The sequence below is a fragment of the Diadema antillarum genome, unplaced genomic scaffold (genome assembly GCF_040938485.1).
Source record: "Diadema antillarum isolate AM-2024a unplaced genomic scaffold, OU_Dant_1.0 seq00000385_RagTag, whole genome shotgun sequence".
NCBI lineage: Eukaryota > Metazoa > Echinodermata > Echinoidea > Diadematoida > Diadematidae > Diadema > Diadema antillarum.
This window is the reverse complement of record NW_027271383.1, coordinates 1,242-20,000: the sequence shown is the minus strand read 5'-3', so window position 1 is coordinate 20,000 and position 18,759 is coordinate 1,242. Positions and strand designations below refer to the sequence as shown.

Sequence of the window (18,759 nt, the reverse complement as noted above, 5' to 3'; positions counted from 1 at the left end):
CTTTATAGTCTTTGCAAGAAAAACTGACTGTGACGCGAAATTGACTTTTCGTTAACGTGCACGAGGTCACCGAAAATGATGTTTAATGTTAATTTCCCAAATTTTGATGCATATTTAGAGGCTAATATCTTCCACATTTCATCACCTTAGGTTCTAATATATTATGCTGTTGAAGGCTTTGACTTGCTCAGTTATTTTGAAAAAAATCCGTGCATTCATGCACACTGTTTTTACGGAGAGCGCCCTCAAAGTTGACAAAAATGAAAAATGTGCCAAATTCAAGGTCACGGATCACCCTTCGTCCCACCTAGGAATGGCACCAATTTTTGTGTATTGATAGACATTTACCTATATTATCTTGGGTTACCAAAGAAATTTTGCTCCCGAAATGTTCAATGGCAAATTTACCCTACCGAAAATGGTCGTAAATGGCCAAATTCCCATGTAATATCACATATTGGGTTTAGAGGACATTTCAAATGTCCAGGCTTTCAAGATAAAAAGGCCTAGCCCTGTGATATTTGCAGTAGGGATAGTCTGTTATACATATTTTAGTAATATAGACCACAAAACACTTTCATTACATAATAATGACCTTGAAATTTAATCCAAATTTTGATAAAAACAATAACTTGCTCCATTTTCCTCATTGCACTGCATACAATATTATGTAATACGTGTTTTGTAACACTTTTCACACAGCAATATTTCAAGAATTATGAAAGCTGACAGCCTACCACATTAAGGTTCTAAAGTATTTGTGCTCTTCTTTCATATTTTGTGTCAATTTGATCATGAATGTTATACCCTTGACCTTGAAGTGCTTCTAAAAATAGCTGCAAATTTGTTAACTACAAACCTACACACATGACAGGTGTATTATGGCATGCTATACTTGTGATTCTTTCACAAACACAAAAGCTTTTTTAATATGGTGTAAATGTATATACTGGAATTAATCTATACATGCTTGCAAGATATGTTACAATCAATTACTTTGTTCTGATAATGACCCTCGATTTATGACCTTCAAAATCATGAGAAATGCCTATTCCTCTCCACAAAGACCTGTATTTAAGTACGTAATAATAGTTGATAATTCTTGACATTGCGCCCAACATAATAAGACTCTTATTCTAGCCTGTGAAATGCACATTAAAGGGACTGAGAGTCTTCTTTTTCGGGGGATTTGTTCTGTACCTTATGAAAACTTCCAAAATCATTTCAATTCTTATGTATTTTCTTGTTTTTGGAATTTCTTATGTATTTCTTTGTTTTTCTATTTTCTACATCATAACCATGTTTTTTTTTTATTGGAAATTGTCACAGCCCACTTTTCTAACATAACTACAATAGAATTAATCAATCAAAGTGATAGATAGTAAAAATGGTCAAGTTTTTATGAGTTTCACCACAAAGCACTGTTTTCCATAGGAAATGCACACAAAATCACAAAATATTACTGTCCCCTTTTTTGATTGAAATTGAGGGTCATTGTCAGAACAAAGCAATTAATTGTAACATATCTTGCAAGCATGTATAGATTAATTCCAGTATATACATTTACACCATAAAAAGCTTTTGTGTTTGTGAAAGAATCACAAGTATAGAATGCCATAATACACCTGTCATGTGTGTAGGTTTGTAGTTAACAAATTTACAGCTATTTTTAGAAGCACTTCAAGGTCAAGGGTATAACATTCATGATCAAATTGACACAAAATCTGAAAGAAGAGCACAAATACTTTAGAACCTTAATGTGGTAGGCTGTCAGCTTTCATAATTCTTGAAATATTGCTGTGTGAAAAGTGTTACAAAACACGTATTACATAATATTGTATGCAGTGCAATGAGGAAAATGGGGCAATTTATTGTTTTTATCAAAATTTGGATTAAATTTCAAGGTCATTATTATGTAATGAAAGTGTTTTGTGGTCTATATTACTAAAATATGTATAACAGACTATCCCTACTGCAAATATCACAGGGCTAGGCCTTTTTATCTTGAAAGCCTGGACATTTGAAATGTCCTCTAAACCCAATATGTGATATTACATGGGAATTTGGCCATTTACGACCATTTTCGGTAGGGTAAATTTGCCATTGAACATTTCGGGAGCAAAATTTCTTTGGTAACCCAAGATAATATCTAGGTAAATGTCTATCAATACACAAAAATTGGTGCCATTCCTAGGTGGGACGAAGGGTGATCCGTGACCTTGAATTTGGCACATTTTTCATTTTTGTCAACTTTGAGGGCGCTCTCCGTAAAAACGGTGGGCATGAATGCGCCGATTTTTTTCAAAATTACTGAGCAAGTCAAAGCCTTCAACAGCATAATATATTAGAACCTAAGGTGATGAAATGTGGAAGATATTAGCCTCTAAATATGCATCAAAATTTTGGAAATTAACATTTAACACCATTTTCGGTGACCTCGTGCACGTTAACGAAAAGTCAATTTCGCGTCACAGTCAGTTTTTCTTGCAAAGACTATAAAGTTCTCTCAATTTCCTGAAAATGAACACTTTTGCATAAATATCCATGCCACCACAATCAATCAAAAATGCCTAATTTTCTTTTAACTAATTTTTTTGAATGCGCACCGGTTGCTATGTGAGGCTGTATCTTAGCAACCAATTGACCTTGGGGCAAAATTTTTTGGGATTTTCCGTCAGACACTTTGGGGAACATTTGGTGCGATTTTAAAGAAAATCGGAGGGGGTCGGGTGACAAGCACTGGATGATTTGACATGGATTGACCCAAATACTAAAACTAAAAGTGTTAAAACTTGATGTCTAAAAGCTAGACTCTATTCGACTTTGGAGACTCAGATGTAAGTACTGAAGTAGACAAATTGAAATTATGTTACTGAATTAAATATTAAAAATAACAAGGCAAGGTTGAGTTTGAGCATGTTTGCGTTTGGAGATCATTTGACAAACAGGTGCGAAAGTACACTAGCGCCTACATGTAGTAACCCCTACTGTACATCTGACATTCATGTAGGCATAGACTCTAGATTCTAATCAAAGCATAAATTCATCAAAATGAATGTGTAGATTTTCTACACACTCTGTGCCCACGCCATGGTGCACTGCACTGTGGCCCTGGCCCTGTGGCTGTGCTGTGCTGTGTGGCTGTGAATACTGTATGTGGGTTATTTTACAACAGAACAGGGACTTACCTTCGAGACGCCATAGTCTAGTTATCTTGGTGTAAATTCGGAATATTTCCTGATATACGACTCACTGACCGACCAGGAGCTTGCCTTTACTGCTTGGACGTTAGATGAAAAATAACCCTTGGAGCAAGCACACACAAACAATCAAAATGTCGGTGCTTGCCCACTGAGCTGTCTTGATATTTCGAAAATGTCACACTGTAATCTTCAGTGATGAGTTTATGGGCATGCACAATCGAATGACATACAAAACTCGCTGCTAATACTGTATGCGATGGGTACGCTACGGTGTAAGAGCAAAGCAGCAGGAAAGGGCATTATGCCAGCCGCCAGCGCAGCAGCCAGAGAGCGAGGTGTGATCAGGGAGGTGGAAGAGAGATGGAGTGTGCTCTTCTGAGTTTCCTTTGAAGTCATGCGTGGCCCCGACAGCGTTTTTTTCCCCCTCCCGTAATCCCATTACTCACGCTCGGCGCACTGCAAGTCGTAAATCTTGTGGCGGAAATCACGACGCGAAATGCATTGTGGTCGGGGAATAAAATGGCGTCCTACGGTGTAAGCACAGAACTCTAGAGTGTATTCTGTAAAGCAGTGGTGTAAGCAGTGGTGGTGGTTCTGGCGATCGTGATTTTGACGGAGACGAGTTTGTTGAGGAGGAATTGCTTTTAGCAAATTCGAAATCACATTGACACAGCAACTTAACGAAATTTGATTTGCAATTGAAACTGAAACTCAGAAAGTTTAATAGTTGGGCCTTGGCTTGGAAATTGGAGGCCAAGGCAAGGGCAAGGCTCAGGACACTGTTTAATAGCGCAGCGTCACCTCAGGTATACGCTGCCTAGCAAAAGCATACCTAACGTTAGTCCTAGCTAGTAGACTCTAGTATTTCACAAACTAGAATCTAACCACTGTTAAACGTTAGATTCTACTAGCTCCAGAGGTGTACTCTACTACTTTTTAATTCAATTTTTGTAACGTTAGCATGGGGTAGAGTCAAGCCGATTACCGGTATTTACCGATGAATGATCGAGGGAGAGTGAGGCGAAACACTGTATACTAAGCTCTGTTTTTCCCCCTAAAATATACTTACAGCATCATACATCTAGGTTTTTATAGATATCATCTTTAATTCTCTACGGAAAATTATTATAATCAAGGCTGATATGTCTAATTTACACTTTTTAACACTCAACTTTCCATTCCAATATGTATTTACTAGTAACTCAAATTCACCGAAACAACGGCAACGAACGCTGTCCCGACGCCTACGCGGCGGCCCTACAACAACCCGACGAGTACGCTGAAAAGCCCCAGCTCGCTCGGGTGCAGACGAAAAAAAAAACCGCTTCGGTCTCTATGAAGCACTACTTTTACACTCGAACTGTTTGAAAACACGCCCGAACACGCTCATGTAACTTATATCATTTTGAAGATCAAGGTCAGCCCTACCTCTCTAACTATAAAAAAAATGCGGAAATGTGCGGGATTTCTCATAATCGATACAGAAACAATATGATGACATCTCTAGCGCACAAAACTTACTGCTCAGTAACTCCGTTGTTTGTGTACCGATTTCGCTGGTTCAAACGGCAATCTCCTCAGCACAGTCTGCTGAACCAGCGAAAGGTATAGACATACTACGCTACCCAATTCTTGAGCCATAAGTTGTAGCTTTCGAAGGGGGACGTCTTTCACTGAATGTAATAGACTGCCAAAATTTTGAATATGACGTCATATTGTCGGTGCCACGCATCGCTTCAAAGCCCGATTTTTACGAGCGTGTGTTTATGGAAGGCCTGGAAAGGAGATCATGTTGCGTCACTCTAGTGCGCCGGAGGGTGATGGGTGGACCGATAAGGCCAGATTTTGACATATTTATCACAGAATGAGGGTTGGATTTCAAGAAGTTAATCGGTGTAAGACCACTTGATTTTTTTTCTGAGGGAAGCTCTCAGAGTGCCATCTCCATTTCTTCCACCTCCCTGGTGTGATTCTGCAGGCTCTGTACACTCGTACCCGGTGGTCGTACGCGGAAACTAGGTGGTGCGGTTGCCCTCGCGGAAGCGAGCTAGTAAAGTTGTGCGTTATCATCAGGAGCTGAGAAAGCCCAATACAGGATCTGACACAGATACTTTAGCGCGATATTCAAGCGCGTTGCATTGTCATATCTTCGGCTGGTCTTAGTTTCATTCTGCATGAAGAGAAGGTAATGCCTAATTTAAAATAGTCATATTGAATACGCTTCTGTAATTGTAATTGACCTTATGTGTCAGTAATCATATTTCATAAATATTTGGTCGTATGTTGTTTTTGTTTTTAATACGTGTTCAATGTTAAGTCTAAACTATAGTTCATGCTCGTATGTGAATAGACCATTGCCTGGGTACGGTATGTGTGGGAATATAGAATACGGAAGTAGACTACTCACAGGGGATGATGGTGTACAACGAATCCACACACTACACATGCTATACAATATCACCACTCACTTTGGCCCCGGCCCACCGGGTGGGTGCAACGTGTGTTTACGTCTCCGTCACCGACCTCCAAGCTCCGCTACCGATCACCAGATAGACACCAGCTAGCTCCTCCGGCTCATTATTACTAGCTAGCTACGTATGTTGTTGGTAAGGCACCAGGAACTATCTAGAGACTCTACTACTAATTTATAGCAGTGAAGACTGGACCTAGACTGAAAGTTGTTGAGTTTCGACTCCTTCATCATAATTGGAGTTTACTTCATACTTGGATGTAATTTTTAGAGACGTAAAGCGTTGCTTATTTGCCCCTCCAGGCCAGTTTCATTATCCCTCTGATTGAGTCTGAATATTACTGATAATAATGGGCTGTACTTCAGGGGATGGCTGTTCCAGTGTTTCTCAAGTGCAAGGATAGATTTGAATTGATTAACACTTGTTGCTCTGACAGCTGCGTCTGGCAAAGAGTTCCAATTGTTACAACTACGAACAGAGAAGGTTTTTTTTTTTGTAGCAACATATATTTGGATCTGGGTTTTCTGACTTTCATGCAGTGGCCTCTGGCTCTGGTTCTGGAGCTATCATTATCAATTCAACCAATTGAAAAAAATTGTGTACATCAAGGTGGTCGATCCTGTTCATGGTCTTGTAGATTTGTAGAACCTCTGCTCTTTGTCTCCTGTATGCAAGAGTCTCCAAACCCAGGGCTTTCAGTCTGTCTGGATGTTCCAGGTGGCGAAGATGTGGAATGAATAGTTGATTTGTGGCTCTTTGCTGCACTTTCTCTAACAAATCCTCTGAGATGAGATGAGCTGAGATCACTTAGACCCTACCTATTTGGCTTGGCTTCTGTACTAACGTTAGATCTTCTTAATGCCCTTGACACTCCTTGACCATTTTGACAGTCGATTTACACTGTACAGGCTAGGTTCATTGATGAATTACTGTTAAAAAGTGGGTATTTTCGCGCGACTAATTTTCGCGCGACTAATTTTCGTGCTTGGCCGGGTAAGAAGAGTTTTGCATGTTTTTAAATCCGTGGAATCAAGACATCACGCACAGTGAACATATGCCTATGGCAAGCAAAAATATCGGCCTGCTTTTATTTTCGCGTTAGTTTCCGGTTGCGCAAAATGCACGAAAATTTCCACTTTTACAGTAAGTCAAGTTTACACTCGGCTATACAGCCTAAAATTTATCATAGTCATACTCATAATTTAACAGCTGAGACAGTGTGTTGTAGAATTGACTGGAGTGGAAGTGGAGTGTACGTGTACGTGATTATTCCTGAATCCTTGACCTTGCTGATGCTGACATCAGTGACGGTGCAGTGTCGGCCAGATCATGATTAAAGGGTTCAGTTATTTCCAAATCCCAAGATGCTCCTTCACACAGTTATGTGGTAGCGCTTCGCATTTAGGCTGGTCGCAGTTAGGGTTTGGCGCAGTGTAAAAATGTGTTATAAAAATGTTAGAGCCGAGGTAAAAATGTGTGTTAAAAATGTTGGAGGTAAAAGTGTCAGAGGTGTAAATTGGGTAAAAATGTCATAGATCTTTACAAGTGAAAATGTTGGGTAATAATGCCAGACTCGGAGGTACGTCGTATAAAACGACAGAGGTAAATAATGTGACAATTGTAAGCACTGCTGTAGGGGGTACTAGTTCAAATTCATGAAATTCTGTTGTTTCTTTTTATTGCAACTGATTGACAAATTGCCCAATATCAATGCAAATAAGCACTGAATTGATTAGTGATTTTAGTAGTAACAATGCATGACAATTTGAATAATTACACAATACTGTAACATCTGCATGCTATAGTATAAGGATCAGTCAGAACCAGCACTTGGCTGTTGGGCGGAAGCTCGGTGGTCTAGTACTAGACCTAGTTATCTAGTGGATATAAAGACACCTGTCAGGGGATACGGACGTCGTAGGTTTGAATGCAGCTTGAGTAGTTCTATAATGCCCATGATTTCTTTTGACATGGCTACTGCTAAAAGCATTGGTCAATTCAGTGCTTATTTGCATAGATGTCAGGCAATTTGTCAATCAGTTGCAACAAACCATAGGTTTCAAAATCATGAAAAATGACTGGAACAGTCTTCCAGAGGAAATCGTGGCAGCTTCAATCCTTGACACATTTACATGTATGTCAAGGGTCAAAAAATAACCAACCATTTTTGGACATTTTTTTTTTAAACAAAAGGTAAAAGAAAAGAAATTACAGTGTAAATGGCAGTACAGTACAGTAGGTCAATGCGGCTCAGGACAACTCAAGCATGGTCTATGTCCCTAGTGCCATAATGATCAACCTATTGATTGTGGGCATCTTTGGCAAGACTAGACAAGACACAGTTGGACCAAGGAGGTTTACATGGAGTTCCAACTGGCTGTAATTATTCAAACAGTTGTCAGATTTCTATTGATGTACAAAAGAATTCCACAGGTGCACTTGTGCCTTTGATGATCGATGTTCAACGCCGCCGTCTTGCTGAGCAATCTGAATTAAGATTCATTTTGAACGTTTAATCATAATGTTGGCCATATTTTGCTTATTTATTTATTAAATGAATTGAAATTTCACTTAATGATAAAGCATGTAATACAAAAGTCAATTCCGTCCAGAAATTTGCGCAAAAGTATAAATCAGAGCTGTATCGTGTGAAAATGTTTAAAACTGTACCATCCTGGAAAGCTGCTTTTATCGCTTTTCTGCTTAATTTCCACAAATGAAACTATTAAGATGGAATAATCTTCAAGTATAATTCTTTATTGATAGATATATCAGATTAGCACCCGGGTATGCCCAGTCGAGTAATTTTCATCTTTGTTTCAGCATTCTTTGCTCAATTTCTATTCGCGCGTCCTCGTGTCTGTTCCACCTACCTTTTATAAGAAGGGTTAGCGAAAAGTAATTACCATCACAAAAACGTATCTTCCTTTGAAAGTGGCTGGTGATTATGCAATGAGACACGAGTCAATTGTCTTCGTATCTGCGCAGCAGATCCTGTTTGGCACATGCTTCAAATATTTCTTAGTAGCGGCATCAAACATGGGATCAAAAGGAATAACACTGTTGTTACTCCATCTCTAGAACCTCCTTGGTTGGACGACACAGTGTAGATCTATTTCACTAGTGCACACTTAGTCAATTAGGCAGAAACATTATTTTATCATTGTGATTACATAATCTAGATCTACCCCTTGAACACAGAGGGTGGGTTGAGTTCCTAGTTGGATTCACATTTGTTTGTTTGTTTTCAGATTTGGCCCTGGCTCTTCGTATGGTTTGAGTTGAGAATTCTGTTGCATTGCATTAGATGTTACTCAGAAATTAGAATTTAGAGACTTAGTAAGTTGCTTGATTGAGAAAATGAGATTGACGTCATCTCATTCGTTCAAATGTATGTAGACCATGCTTACTTTATAAGGTGAGCAATATTAGGTTTGGATTCTGGGCTCTACCACAGGGGTAACATTTCATTGATTTGTATGAAATGCTCCATTCAAGTCGAGGCACATCCAGTAATGTAGTGCCTGCTCAAATTATAGTAATTAGTATTGTTTGTATGGTAGCTTCAAATCCATGAACAGACAACCCCATTGCCATGAAAAACTTTGAATTCCACAAGATACAGATGTTTTATATTTCATATGTTCCTAATAGGTCTGTGTTTGGAGGAGGTGAGTGGTCAAGACCACGTGGATGAGATCATAATGTGCTTCTATGCATGAATGATGCTTTAATCCCAGTAGTACCCTCTGGCAAGGAACTCTATCCTCATTGCCAAGTCTTTCAGAGGAGACTTCAAGTTAAAAGGCACTAGTCCTGTGTTTAGGGGGAGTTATACCATAATGCATGTGTGTGTGTGTGGGGGGGGGGGGGGGGGTGACCACTTCACTGGGGTTTCACCCTGCTCTTTACAAGAGAAGACTCAGAAGTGAAGTGGGTGCACACACACACACAGAACAAAACATGTGATACATGTATCTGCCAGAATCTGCAGGATTAAAGGAGGCAGATTACCAGAAGAAGAAGAAGAAGAAGAAGAAGAAGAAGAAGAAGAAGAAGAAGAGGAAGAAGAGGAGGAGGAGGAGGAGGAGAAGGAGGAGCATAGGCACACTGTAGAATAGATGAACTATGTGTTTTCTACAAAATTACATCATGTAGTGCTCTATCGAAGTACATTTGCCGAATATGATAGCTATGCAAATTCTGTCACACACAAATTGCTTGGAACTGTACCTGTAGACTTTTAACAGTGAAGTCCTTTTCACTTTTCTGTTGTGCAGCCTGACTTGGAAAACTAACCATGACAGACCTGAAATCAGACTTGCAGTCATACCTGTCAACGTCCTCAAAGTCCAGCTCCCAGTCCAGTAGCTCTTTTTCCTCTGGAGCCCAGAATACGCTGAACTCTGTGACTTCATGGTTTTCTGGTACAAAGGGAAGCAATGGACACAGTGATGAAGCAAGTGGAAATTTGCTAACAGGAGCACCAAAGGAAGGAAATAATGGTGGGGAGACCAATGGATGGTTCAGTCAAGCTGAAAAGGATCCACTATGCCCTTCACTGGTAAGGTGAAAGTTTTTTTGACCAGTGGCAGTAGAGTGAACATCACTGACTTCTTATGGAAAGGGGTAATACTGAGAAAGTAATGGAATTGACAGTGTTACATGTTTGAGCAAAACAGTGATTTTAGCAGCAACCATGTTTAGACAGAAAACTGGATGATAATGTCATGCCCCCAAATGTCATCTATTGACCTACTTACAAATTGTCACTACTTTTTCTGTTTTTTTTTTTTTTTTTTTAAAGCGAAAAAGATCTTGTCCTACATATCACTTTTGTGTGTATGTGTGTGTGTGTATGTGATGTGCAAAATCTTGGGATTTTAGTTTCTGAATCATAAACCAAAAGCATGTTTTTTTTTGCTTTTTTTTTTGTTTTTGTTATGAGATGTACAAATCAGGTTGTTAGTTGATGTCATCATGACACCTGAGCTAAGATGCGCATTTATAACGAATTCAAGATAAAATAAAAAACACATAATTTTGTAATTCCATAAATATTATTGTAGGTCAGATAGTGACATAGATTGTAACTTTTCTGTTCATCCAATTTCAGTCTTAACTACTGTTAAGAAGGAATCGCTCAAAACTGTGTGTAAATTTCAGTCTGTGTGTGCTTTGTGATTCAGGCTATGTTACAGTGTTGTAATGACCACATACAATGACACCACCAAGATTATACTGTGGTGGGGGGGGGGGGGGGGAGGACTTCAGCATTGAAAATCTAGCAATAGCTAATTTTATGCAGTGACATACGTAGCAATGCATTATCTGTTGAATCATCTTTTTTTTTTCTTCTTCTTTTGGAAGATTCCCAGTTACAATGTATACCTGACATAAGTTTACATTGTTTTAAAGCAGAATAATTCTATAACGGTACAGAGTAACACAAGTTGAAGGAGCAGTAGTATTGCTCATCACTCCATTTTAACGACAATCAGAAATCCCCTTTCATTATTTTTTATGTGTAATAGTTGTATTTCATCTTTATTTTCATTTCCATTTATGTATCCTGCAGAGTCGACAGCAAAGAATCATGGGATTCGTTGGCTGCCTTCTTGCTGGTATTTTCTGTTTTGCTTTGGCATGGACTTTTGCACCTATGATTGTCCTCAAGCCAAGGAAGTTTGCTCTACTCTATACGCTGGGTAGCCTTTTCTCGGTTTGCAGGTAATATCAAAACGCTGTTAAAGTAGATATTTTTGCTCCAGTAATTTTTTATGCTCTGCCAAGTGAGATGAATTTCACATGATTTTAATTCTGCGGAATCAAGACATTACACAGTGGTACAAAGCAAGTAAAATTATTTGCATGTTTTTATATTCATGCCAGTTTCTGGTTCACGCAAAATGTGCAAAAATTTCCACACCACAAAAATTGTCACTTTTACAGTACACTTATTAGTAAATTGACAAAGGGGAATTTGCAGTGATGATATACGACAATTGCAGTTCACCTTGCCTAAATCAACTTAATCCACTTTGCATTAGTCATATGATAAAAGATGATATCACGTTGTGTGCAAAAGATAGTTTTTAAAAGTCAACTGAAAAGTCAAAATTGAAGTGAATAAATGTTCTCTGCTACAAAAAGGATTCACCTCATTTGAACTTAACTGTTTTACAGTCTTGCATAATTTTGAAACAGCTGTGATCTGACATGATCCTTCAGCCAGCTGACAAACATCTTTGTTTGACCACTCCAAATTGTTTTGCCCAGAAAATATAACCCTTCTACCTTTCAAAAAAAATATAAATTCTGCATTTTTCAGTCATTAACATCTCTAGGTGACTGTATATTATGACATTCAGGCAGCTCAAGTTATCTGAATTTCTAGGTTTGAATCATATCAGTAATACCAATATTTATACTCTCCAAACAGCTATTTAAACAATACTTCACAATAAAAAGTAATGCTTAATTGACACTGCTAGAAATGGCAAGTAACATTTTTGCTGCTATGATTTGACAAAGTATGGCAGCAAAGCAGAATTACAATTGTAGAAATTCCTGAGTGCGGAATGAAAAGACAGCAATGTATTACGAGTCCATTTCATAGAGAAGATTTCATTACTAGAGCTAGGTGCCCAATGGGATCAGCATTAGTACTTGCAGTTTCGTTATTCTTTTAATTTGGATACACAGATTTTCTTGGTCAGCAAAGTCTGAATCAGTATCAGTATACCTGTATTGCAGAAAACACTGATATTCAATGGGCTCATGTGAAGTGATGATAATGTCCAGTCAGATATGCATTTTCTTCATGGCAAAATTTTTGTCTCATTGTCATGCTTTGTGGAAGTGAATTCAGCACATTATTTGTATAACAGATATATACCACTCTCTCCATAACAGTTTCTCTCTTCTGTGGGGTCCTATTAATCACCTACGACACCTCTGTTCAAAAGAACGAATGCCATTTACTGCTACGTACTTTGGCACCATGTTTGCCACTTTGTACTTCTCAATGATAGTGAGTATGAAGCCAAGTGGATAATATCTACTGTACTAGTTTTTATGTACATCATTTTTGCATGTTTTATCATCTTCATATCTCGTTTTCTGTGCTACATGGCGTCATGTGTCCGATATATGTTTTCTTGTAGTCCATCTGTTTATTCTATAATTGTATTTTGTGATTGATACTGTAGATTGCAATGTATAAGGCACACTCATGTGTAAGTCACATCTCAAAATTGTTATCTTCAACAACAACAAAAAACAACCTTTATAGACCTTAATGTGTATTGTATTCCCAATGATGCAAAGCCATATCTGTGATAGATCTCCAGCTGAAAAATTCTTGTAGCTGAAACTTCACAAAGTTTGTCCCATGACCAGTCCACCACCTGTTTGCAGGCGATGCCTCTGAAGCGAGCGCTCATTGAGATGTACGTTTGTGTATTGTTCACATAACAGTCATTAGCTGTCAGATGGAACACGCTTTCTTCTTTGCTGCACATATGCACCATTGACCAAAATGTTGAGAACTTCAGCTTTTATAAGTTTGGCCACCACTGTGAATGGAAGGGCGAACATGGTGAAGTGTTTGTGATGTTAAACTTAAAGACGTTTTGCCAGTGTGACCGCGACTTATGTTTCTCTGTTTGAATTCTAAGAATCAAAGAGCAAGAAGAGTGGTTATAATCTCAGCATCCTTTGTTTTACTGCTTGTTGCCTGCAAGTCTGCATCTTTTTAGAAGTCCCAGATTTTATTCTTGCTTATGTTCATTCAGTAGCATGTAGATTTCAAGTCTGCATATTTTCATGCCTGCTTTTGGCAGCTTGTTCATTTCACATCTGTTTGTTGCCTGCTTTATATAGTAGCAAAGTGATGATGTCACAGTCTTTTGTTATAGCTTGGGTGGAACCAGGGGACCGTTTCATGAAACTTTTTGTCAGTGATTTACACTGACAACTGTTAAAAGCTACTGAAATCCTTGCGTATGATTGGCTGATAGCAAATTTGTCGGTGAAAACCTCCGACGAACTCATTGATGAAACGCCCCCCAGGTGCAAGCATGGTTAGCAACAATAGTAGGGGGGTTCACATGTACACCAATTAGCGGGATACAAATCTCGAGATTTGCATCGCGATCGGTATCTCAAGTTTTTTTGCACGTGTGGACAGAAAAAACCCGACAATTACCGCGATAAGCATCGCGAAGCTAATCCCAAGAAATCTTGCGCTAGTTCATGAATTAGCGGGAAGATTCGCCCCGCGCTGGTATGTGTGAACGGTTGGGATTAGAATCTCGAGTTTTTATATCCCATCATACAATGCGCACATCACAACAGCGAGGCCTCTGCGAAGAGGTCACAACAACAGCGCGCGAACCACACCACTGACGCGCAAACAACAATGGGCAAAGAGAAGTGTGCGCAGGCAGTGATAGAGAAGGGCTCTGTGTGACCCAGTTTGCAGGCTTTGCTGTTATCTTGATTGGCAATTAGCGGGATAATTCTGTACGTGTGAACAGTTGCAAAAAACTCGAGATTCCGAGAGCGATCGTTATCCAGCTAATTTGGAGCATATGGACAGTTGCGAAAATTTCGAGATATGGAGCGCGATCGTCATCCCGCTATTTTGAACGTGTGAACCCGGCTAGTGTTCACAAACTGGGCCAGGTGAAGTTGTTTATAACCAGTTTCCATGGGGATGAATGGCTATGTCATCACATTTTGGTACTCTTTGGACGTGGGTTGAAGTATGCGAGGCTCTTTTCACTTTCTGATGTGGTACAGTGTGTATCTTACCCTAGGGTACTGCTAGAAATTCTCCATCTCGTTGAATTATTTGTTGTTGTTTTTTAGCACTGTACCTTGGGTTGCCAAGAAAATGAGTGAAGTTATTTTAAGTGCTTTCTTCAAGAAGATTGTGTTGTTTTAGTGATCTAATCACAACAGTAATAAATGCTTATTAAAACAGTAGTCTATGCTTAATCAGGTAGTGTCAGAAAGAGTACTTCTTACCTGATAAAGTGGTGTACCCTGTTAACGAAGAGCATGTTTCATTCATGTCACAGATATCACACACTGATTATTCACCTATATGTATCACACTGACAGCATGGTATGTCACTACACAGCCACAACTCATCTAAAAGTCACACAACAACCTTCGCAGATAGCCCTGTTTTATGTAATCGTTCCAAGGAGAAAAACATTAAAAACAAATTATCATGTAATACTGTACCCTGTAAGCTCATTTTATTTTATATTATAATCAATGATACTGCAGAGAAAGATAAGAAATTATGCATCACTCCTTAAACAGATGAAATGAGCTGGCCCAACTTTTTTATTTTCATATTACTCCCTTTATTCACTCAATGCACACTTTTCTATCTAGGATTTGTAGCATAATTTACTGCATCAAGCCTGGAGTCAAGTTTACAATGTCAATTCTGTTCTCTCTTTCACAGAAACATGTCACCTTGATGACGATCGTTTGTGCAATTCTGCAAATGTGTGCCTTAGTTTGGTAAGTCGAAACAAAAAGATTCAGCTTGAACAGTGAATTTGATATATATTTCCAGAGTAGAGCTTAGGAGGATATATATTTGTATGTATTATGAATTCAAAGTACATGCGATATTTAATGGTGTGTGAAATACATCTTGTGAGTTTAAAACATAAAAAAAAAGAATAAAACTGGGACTCAACAGCCAGAGGTAGGAGTACCGTAGTTCTCATCATATGCAAGAACTATTCCATGCTGACAATGAAAAATTTACTGCTATTTTCAACAACCAAAAAGCAAAAAATACCAACAAAAAACAATCATCTATATGATAAATTAATAGCAGTATTATATCATATGAGACTTTGTTTTTTTCAACTTGCCTTAAGAGTGAATTATTGGGAAATAACTTCCATTTTCTCCACATAATCATGAAACATTTGATCGGTGCCTCATACTGAAGCCAGATGTAGAATTTGTATTAGTTCTTTTATTAGTGCTTTTGAGATTTTGGGACCTCCTTGCATAAATAGATTAAAAAGATATAGTTGAACTTATTTATAATGGTACTGATAGTTAAATGTGTCATCAACATAACTATTTTCAAAAGTAATAGTTACATGAAAATCCTGGCAGTTGAATTTCGCAAAGTCATATAAAACTCATCAAGACGACTGTTAGCTCTGACTTTATTCAATCATCAATTACTGACTTAATGATAGAGTGTCTTAGTTTCATATGGTTCATCTTTTGTATATCACTCTGATATACTTAAGTTTGTAACTTTCCTGTGTGCCTAGGTATGTCATGAGCTACATTCCAGGAGGACAGACTGGACTCAAGTTCTTCACAAAAGTGTTCACATCAGTAGCAGGGAAGGCTGTGTCTAAGTCCTTGCCGGTCTGAGAGAAGGAGCCTCTATTACTGAAATGCTTGTCAACTGCATGCATGTATGCTTGGGCTAGACATCTGTATACGGGCACACTGGTGCTATCCATGGAACAACGAGTCTGTAGCTGTAATATGAAAAGCCAACTAGCAACTGGCAGTATGTGTATATGACATCCTTCATGAAATTAATGGGAACAGACCTGAAGTCGAACTTGCATTCTCATGAAGTGTGTTAAAATGAGACTTATTATTATGGATGAAGCTACAAATATCATGTTTTCAGAGAGAACCTACATTGTCCCTTTCATCTTGTAACATGGAGTCTAATTCATAGTGAGAAATGAAATTCTATGCCCATTAATGGGACTGTCTTAAAACCTTTTTAAAGCTCTGCATATAAATTAGAACTAAATTATTATTATTATTTTTTCTGCATTAGTTTAGATGGGTCAGCTGTTTCTCCTTCAGTGTCTTTTGTTAAAGACAGCTGAAACAAATGAAGAGGTCTTTGGCTTTGTTGTATCTTACATTCAATGACAATGTCATTTACCAAATGATGTGATGATTATGAATTTAGTTTTTATACACCAGTTTGTTAGCCAGCCATATATTAAAGCAAGAATGCTCTTCTCAAGTGGCCTTAGAAAGTCCACCAGTAGGAATGCTATTCAGTCTGATGAACAAGGGCACATCAGATGAACCCAAACTGATGCTGTACCCAAACCATCATCAACAAACCAAGTGCTCTCACATGTTCCTAATGTGTACTGCTATCATTTAGCCTGTGTCCTTGGTCAGGAACATTTAATAATCCAGGTTCAGGTTATGGCCAGCTTGCTTGTAAGTGGGTAAACTGTTTCACCTTGGGGCTTCATAGCCCACACTTTGAGGCATTGCCTCTGATCAGATCAGTGCAATCTTTTACCATTGAAAGATTTGCATTTCTTGTCAAGTTGTTTCAATAGTGTTTCCAACGAGGTGATTGATCTCTCTTTTTAGTTTCTTCAGGCCTCCTGCAACATTGATGAATATCGTCTAATGTCTTATGATACCCTGATGGTCCGGATGTATGTAAACTAGCTTTCTAGTCCGTAATGGTAAAACATAATTCACAAAAGGGCTCAAAATTCATCTTCTACTATTTCAAATTTGCTTGCAATACATGTGTATATATCTAAATAGTCTATCAAGAATCTTGTCTGGCTGACAGGATTTGCCAGGATAATGAGTTGTTTTAGAGTACTGTATATTTTGAGATCATAAGTGTAAAATAATTTCTGTCATGTCCACAACTTTTTATCCTATGACATGATGATCGATCGTTCCCTAGCAGTACAGTGCACTCCCGTTATAACGAACACAGTTTTAATGAAATTCCGGTTACAATGAAGTAAAAAATTAAGGCCACAACATTTTCCGCTCTTTGTGGTTTTTTTTATTGTTCAGTTATAATGAAATTTTGATATAACAAAAGAAAACTGCCAGACCCGAGAACTTCATTATAACAGGAGTCCACTGTAGTATTTCCCAACAAGTGGAATGTGATTCACTCTCATGCGATAGAGCAATGGATACTGCTATGGCCTGATTTGTAATCGATCCTCATAAAATATTACGTAGCAGCCACGATCGGATACACTCTGAGATTGCCATACTTTCAGTGTACCTATTTGGCCATTGTTTTGCTTTTTCGACATTACCCAACTGAAATTGTGTTTTCACAGCATTGTATTTCACACATTTGTTATACCTGTGTGTCCATTTTAGAGCAAAGATTTGGCAATTACTGCAGGCATATGGAAACTATGTTCTACCTTTGAATGTACATATTACATGTGTTACACTGTATATATGCAAATATATGTTTGCGTGTATGTGTCTCATGTTCTTGGTTATGTGTTGCATGGTTACAACTGTTACCTGATACTGACTTCTCTGAAGCCATAGTCATACTGAAGTGGTTGGGCAATTCCTCAAATTTATCTTGTTCTTTTCTGGAATACTAGCAACAGTGATAGACATGTTTTATAACAAGCAATTGTTGACCAGGAGACAGCTTATAAAGTCAAGCCTGTCTATATAGTGGCCACCAAAGGGAGACACACAAAAAAGGTGGCTGTTAAAAACAGGTGGCTGCTATAGACAGAGTCTTTCACATGGCTTTTCCCTCATGGGTATTTTTTTTTTAGTGGCCGCATAGGGCAGGTGACCACTATACACAGGCGGCTGCTAAGGCAGGTTTGACTGTAGTTGAAATGATTTGATTGTATGTTTAGATTGGGGAGTTTGGAATGGGCTTCAATGCAGCTGATCATGACATTTAGGGCCATCAATTAACTGATTCACTTTCAAGACTTATGGCTGAACTTGCCTATCAGTTCATTTTGAAGGCCTTCATTATTGAGTATTGAGGAAAATGTTCAAAGAACATTAAACAATATCAACAGTTAACATTTTATCATCCTGCAATTGTCATATGTGTCAGAGGGGACTGAAGATACCAATGTGTGTGAAAGAGTGCAAGTGGATACTGGTACTTTCATAATGTAACAGATTTTATACAGTCCTGTGCATATATGTATATACAAATGCATATATTTGGGTATTCAAGCTTGGGTCTGCCTGAACCGCCATGAGGATCTCCGTGGCCGAGCGGTTTAAGGTGTTGGCG

The 18,759-nt window shown here is 38.4% G+C and overlaps 2 protein-coding genes across 2 annotated transcripts in view; one reads left to right on the top strand and one right to left on the bottom strand.

Moving 5' to 3' along the window:
- LOC139731797 (tyrosine-protein phosphatase non-receptor type 11-like) overlaps positions 1-3,466 on the bottom strand; it is a 59,655-nt gene extending 56,189 nt beyond the window's left edge. The window contains exon 1 of the mRNA XM_071642669.1: positions 3,189-3,466. Coding sequence (XP_071498770.1) covers positions 3,189-3,202 — 14 coding nt within the window. The 5' untranslated portion in view covers positions 3,203-3,466. The remainder of the gene's footprint in view (positions 1-3,188) is intronic.
- Positions 3,467-5,350: 1,884 nt separating this feature from the next.
- Positions 5,351-17,856, top strand: LOC139731790 (uncharacterized). The gene is made up of 6 exons (XM_071642663.1): positions 5,351-5,388; positions 9,955-10,238; positions 11,253-11,404; positions 12,590-12,707; positions 15,160-15,218; positions 15,998-17,856. Exons 2-6 carry the CDS (start codon positions 9,975-9,977, stop codon positions 16,101-16,103), a joined length of 699 nt encoding a protein of 232 aa, XP_071498764.1. The 5' UTR covers positions 5,351-5,388; positions 9,955-9,974; the 3' UTR covers positions 16,104-17,856.
- The last annotated feature ends 903 nt before the right edge of the window (positions 17,857-18,759 follow it).

Excerpts from the sequence above, each read along its gene's own strand:
- LOC139731790 (XM_071642663.1), top strand. The coding sequence starts at position 9,975 with ATGACAGACCTGAAATCAGACTTGCAGTCATACCTGTCAACGTCCTCA. Across the intron at positions 10,239-11,252 it reads ATCCACTATGCCCTTCACTG|AGTCGACAGCAAAGAATCAT; the intron begins GTAAGGTGAAAG and ends TGTATCCTGCAG. Across the intron at positions 11,405-12,589 it reads AGCCTTTTCTCGGTTTGCAG|TTTCTCTCTTCTGTGGGGTC; the intron begins GTAATATCAAAA and ends TCTCCATAACAG.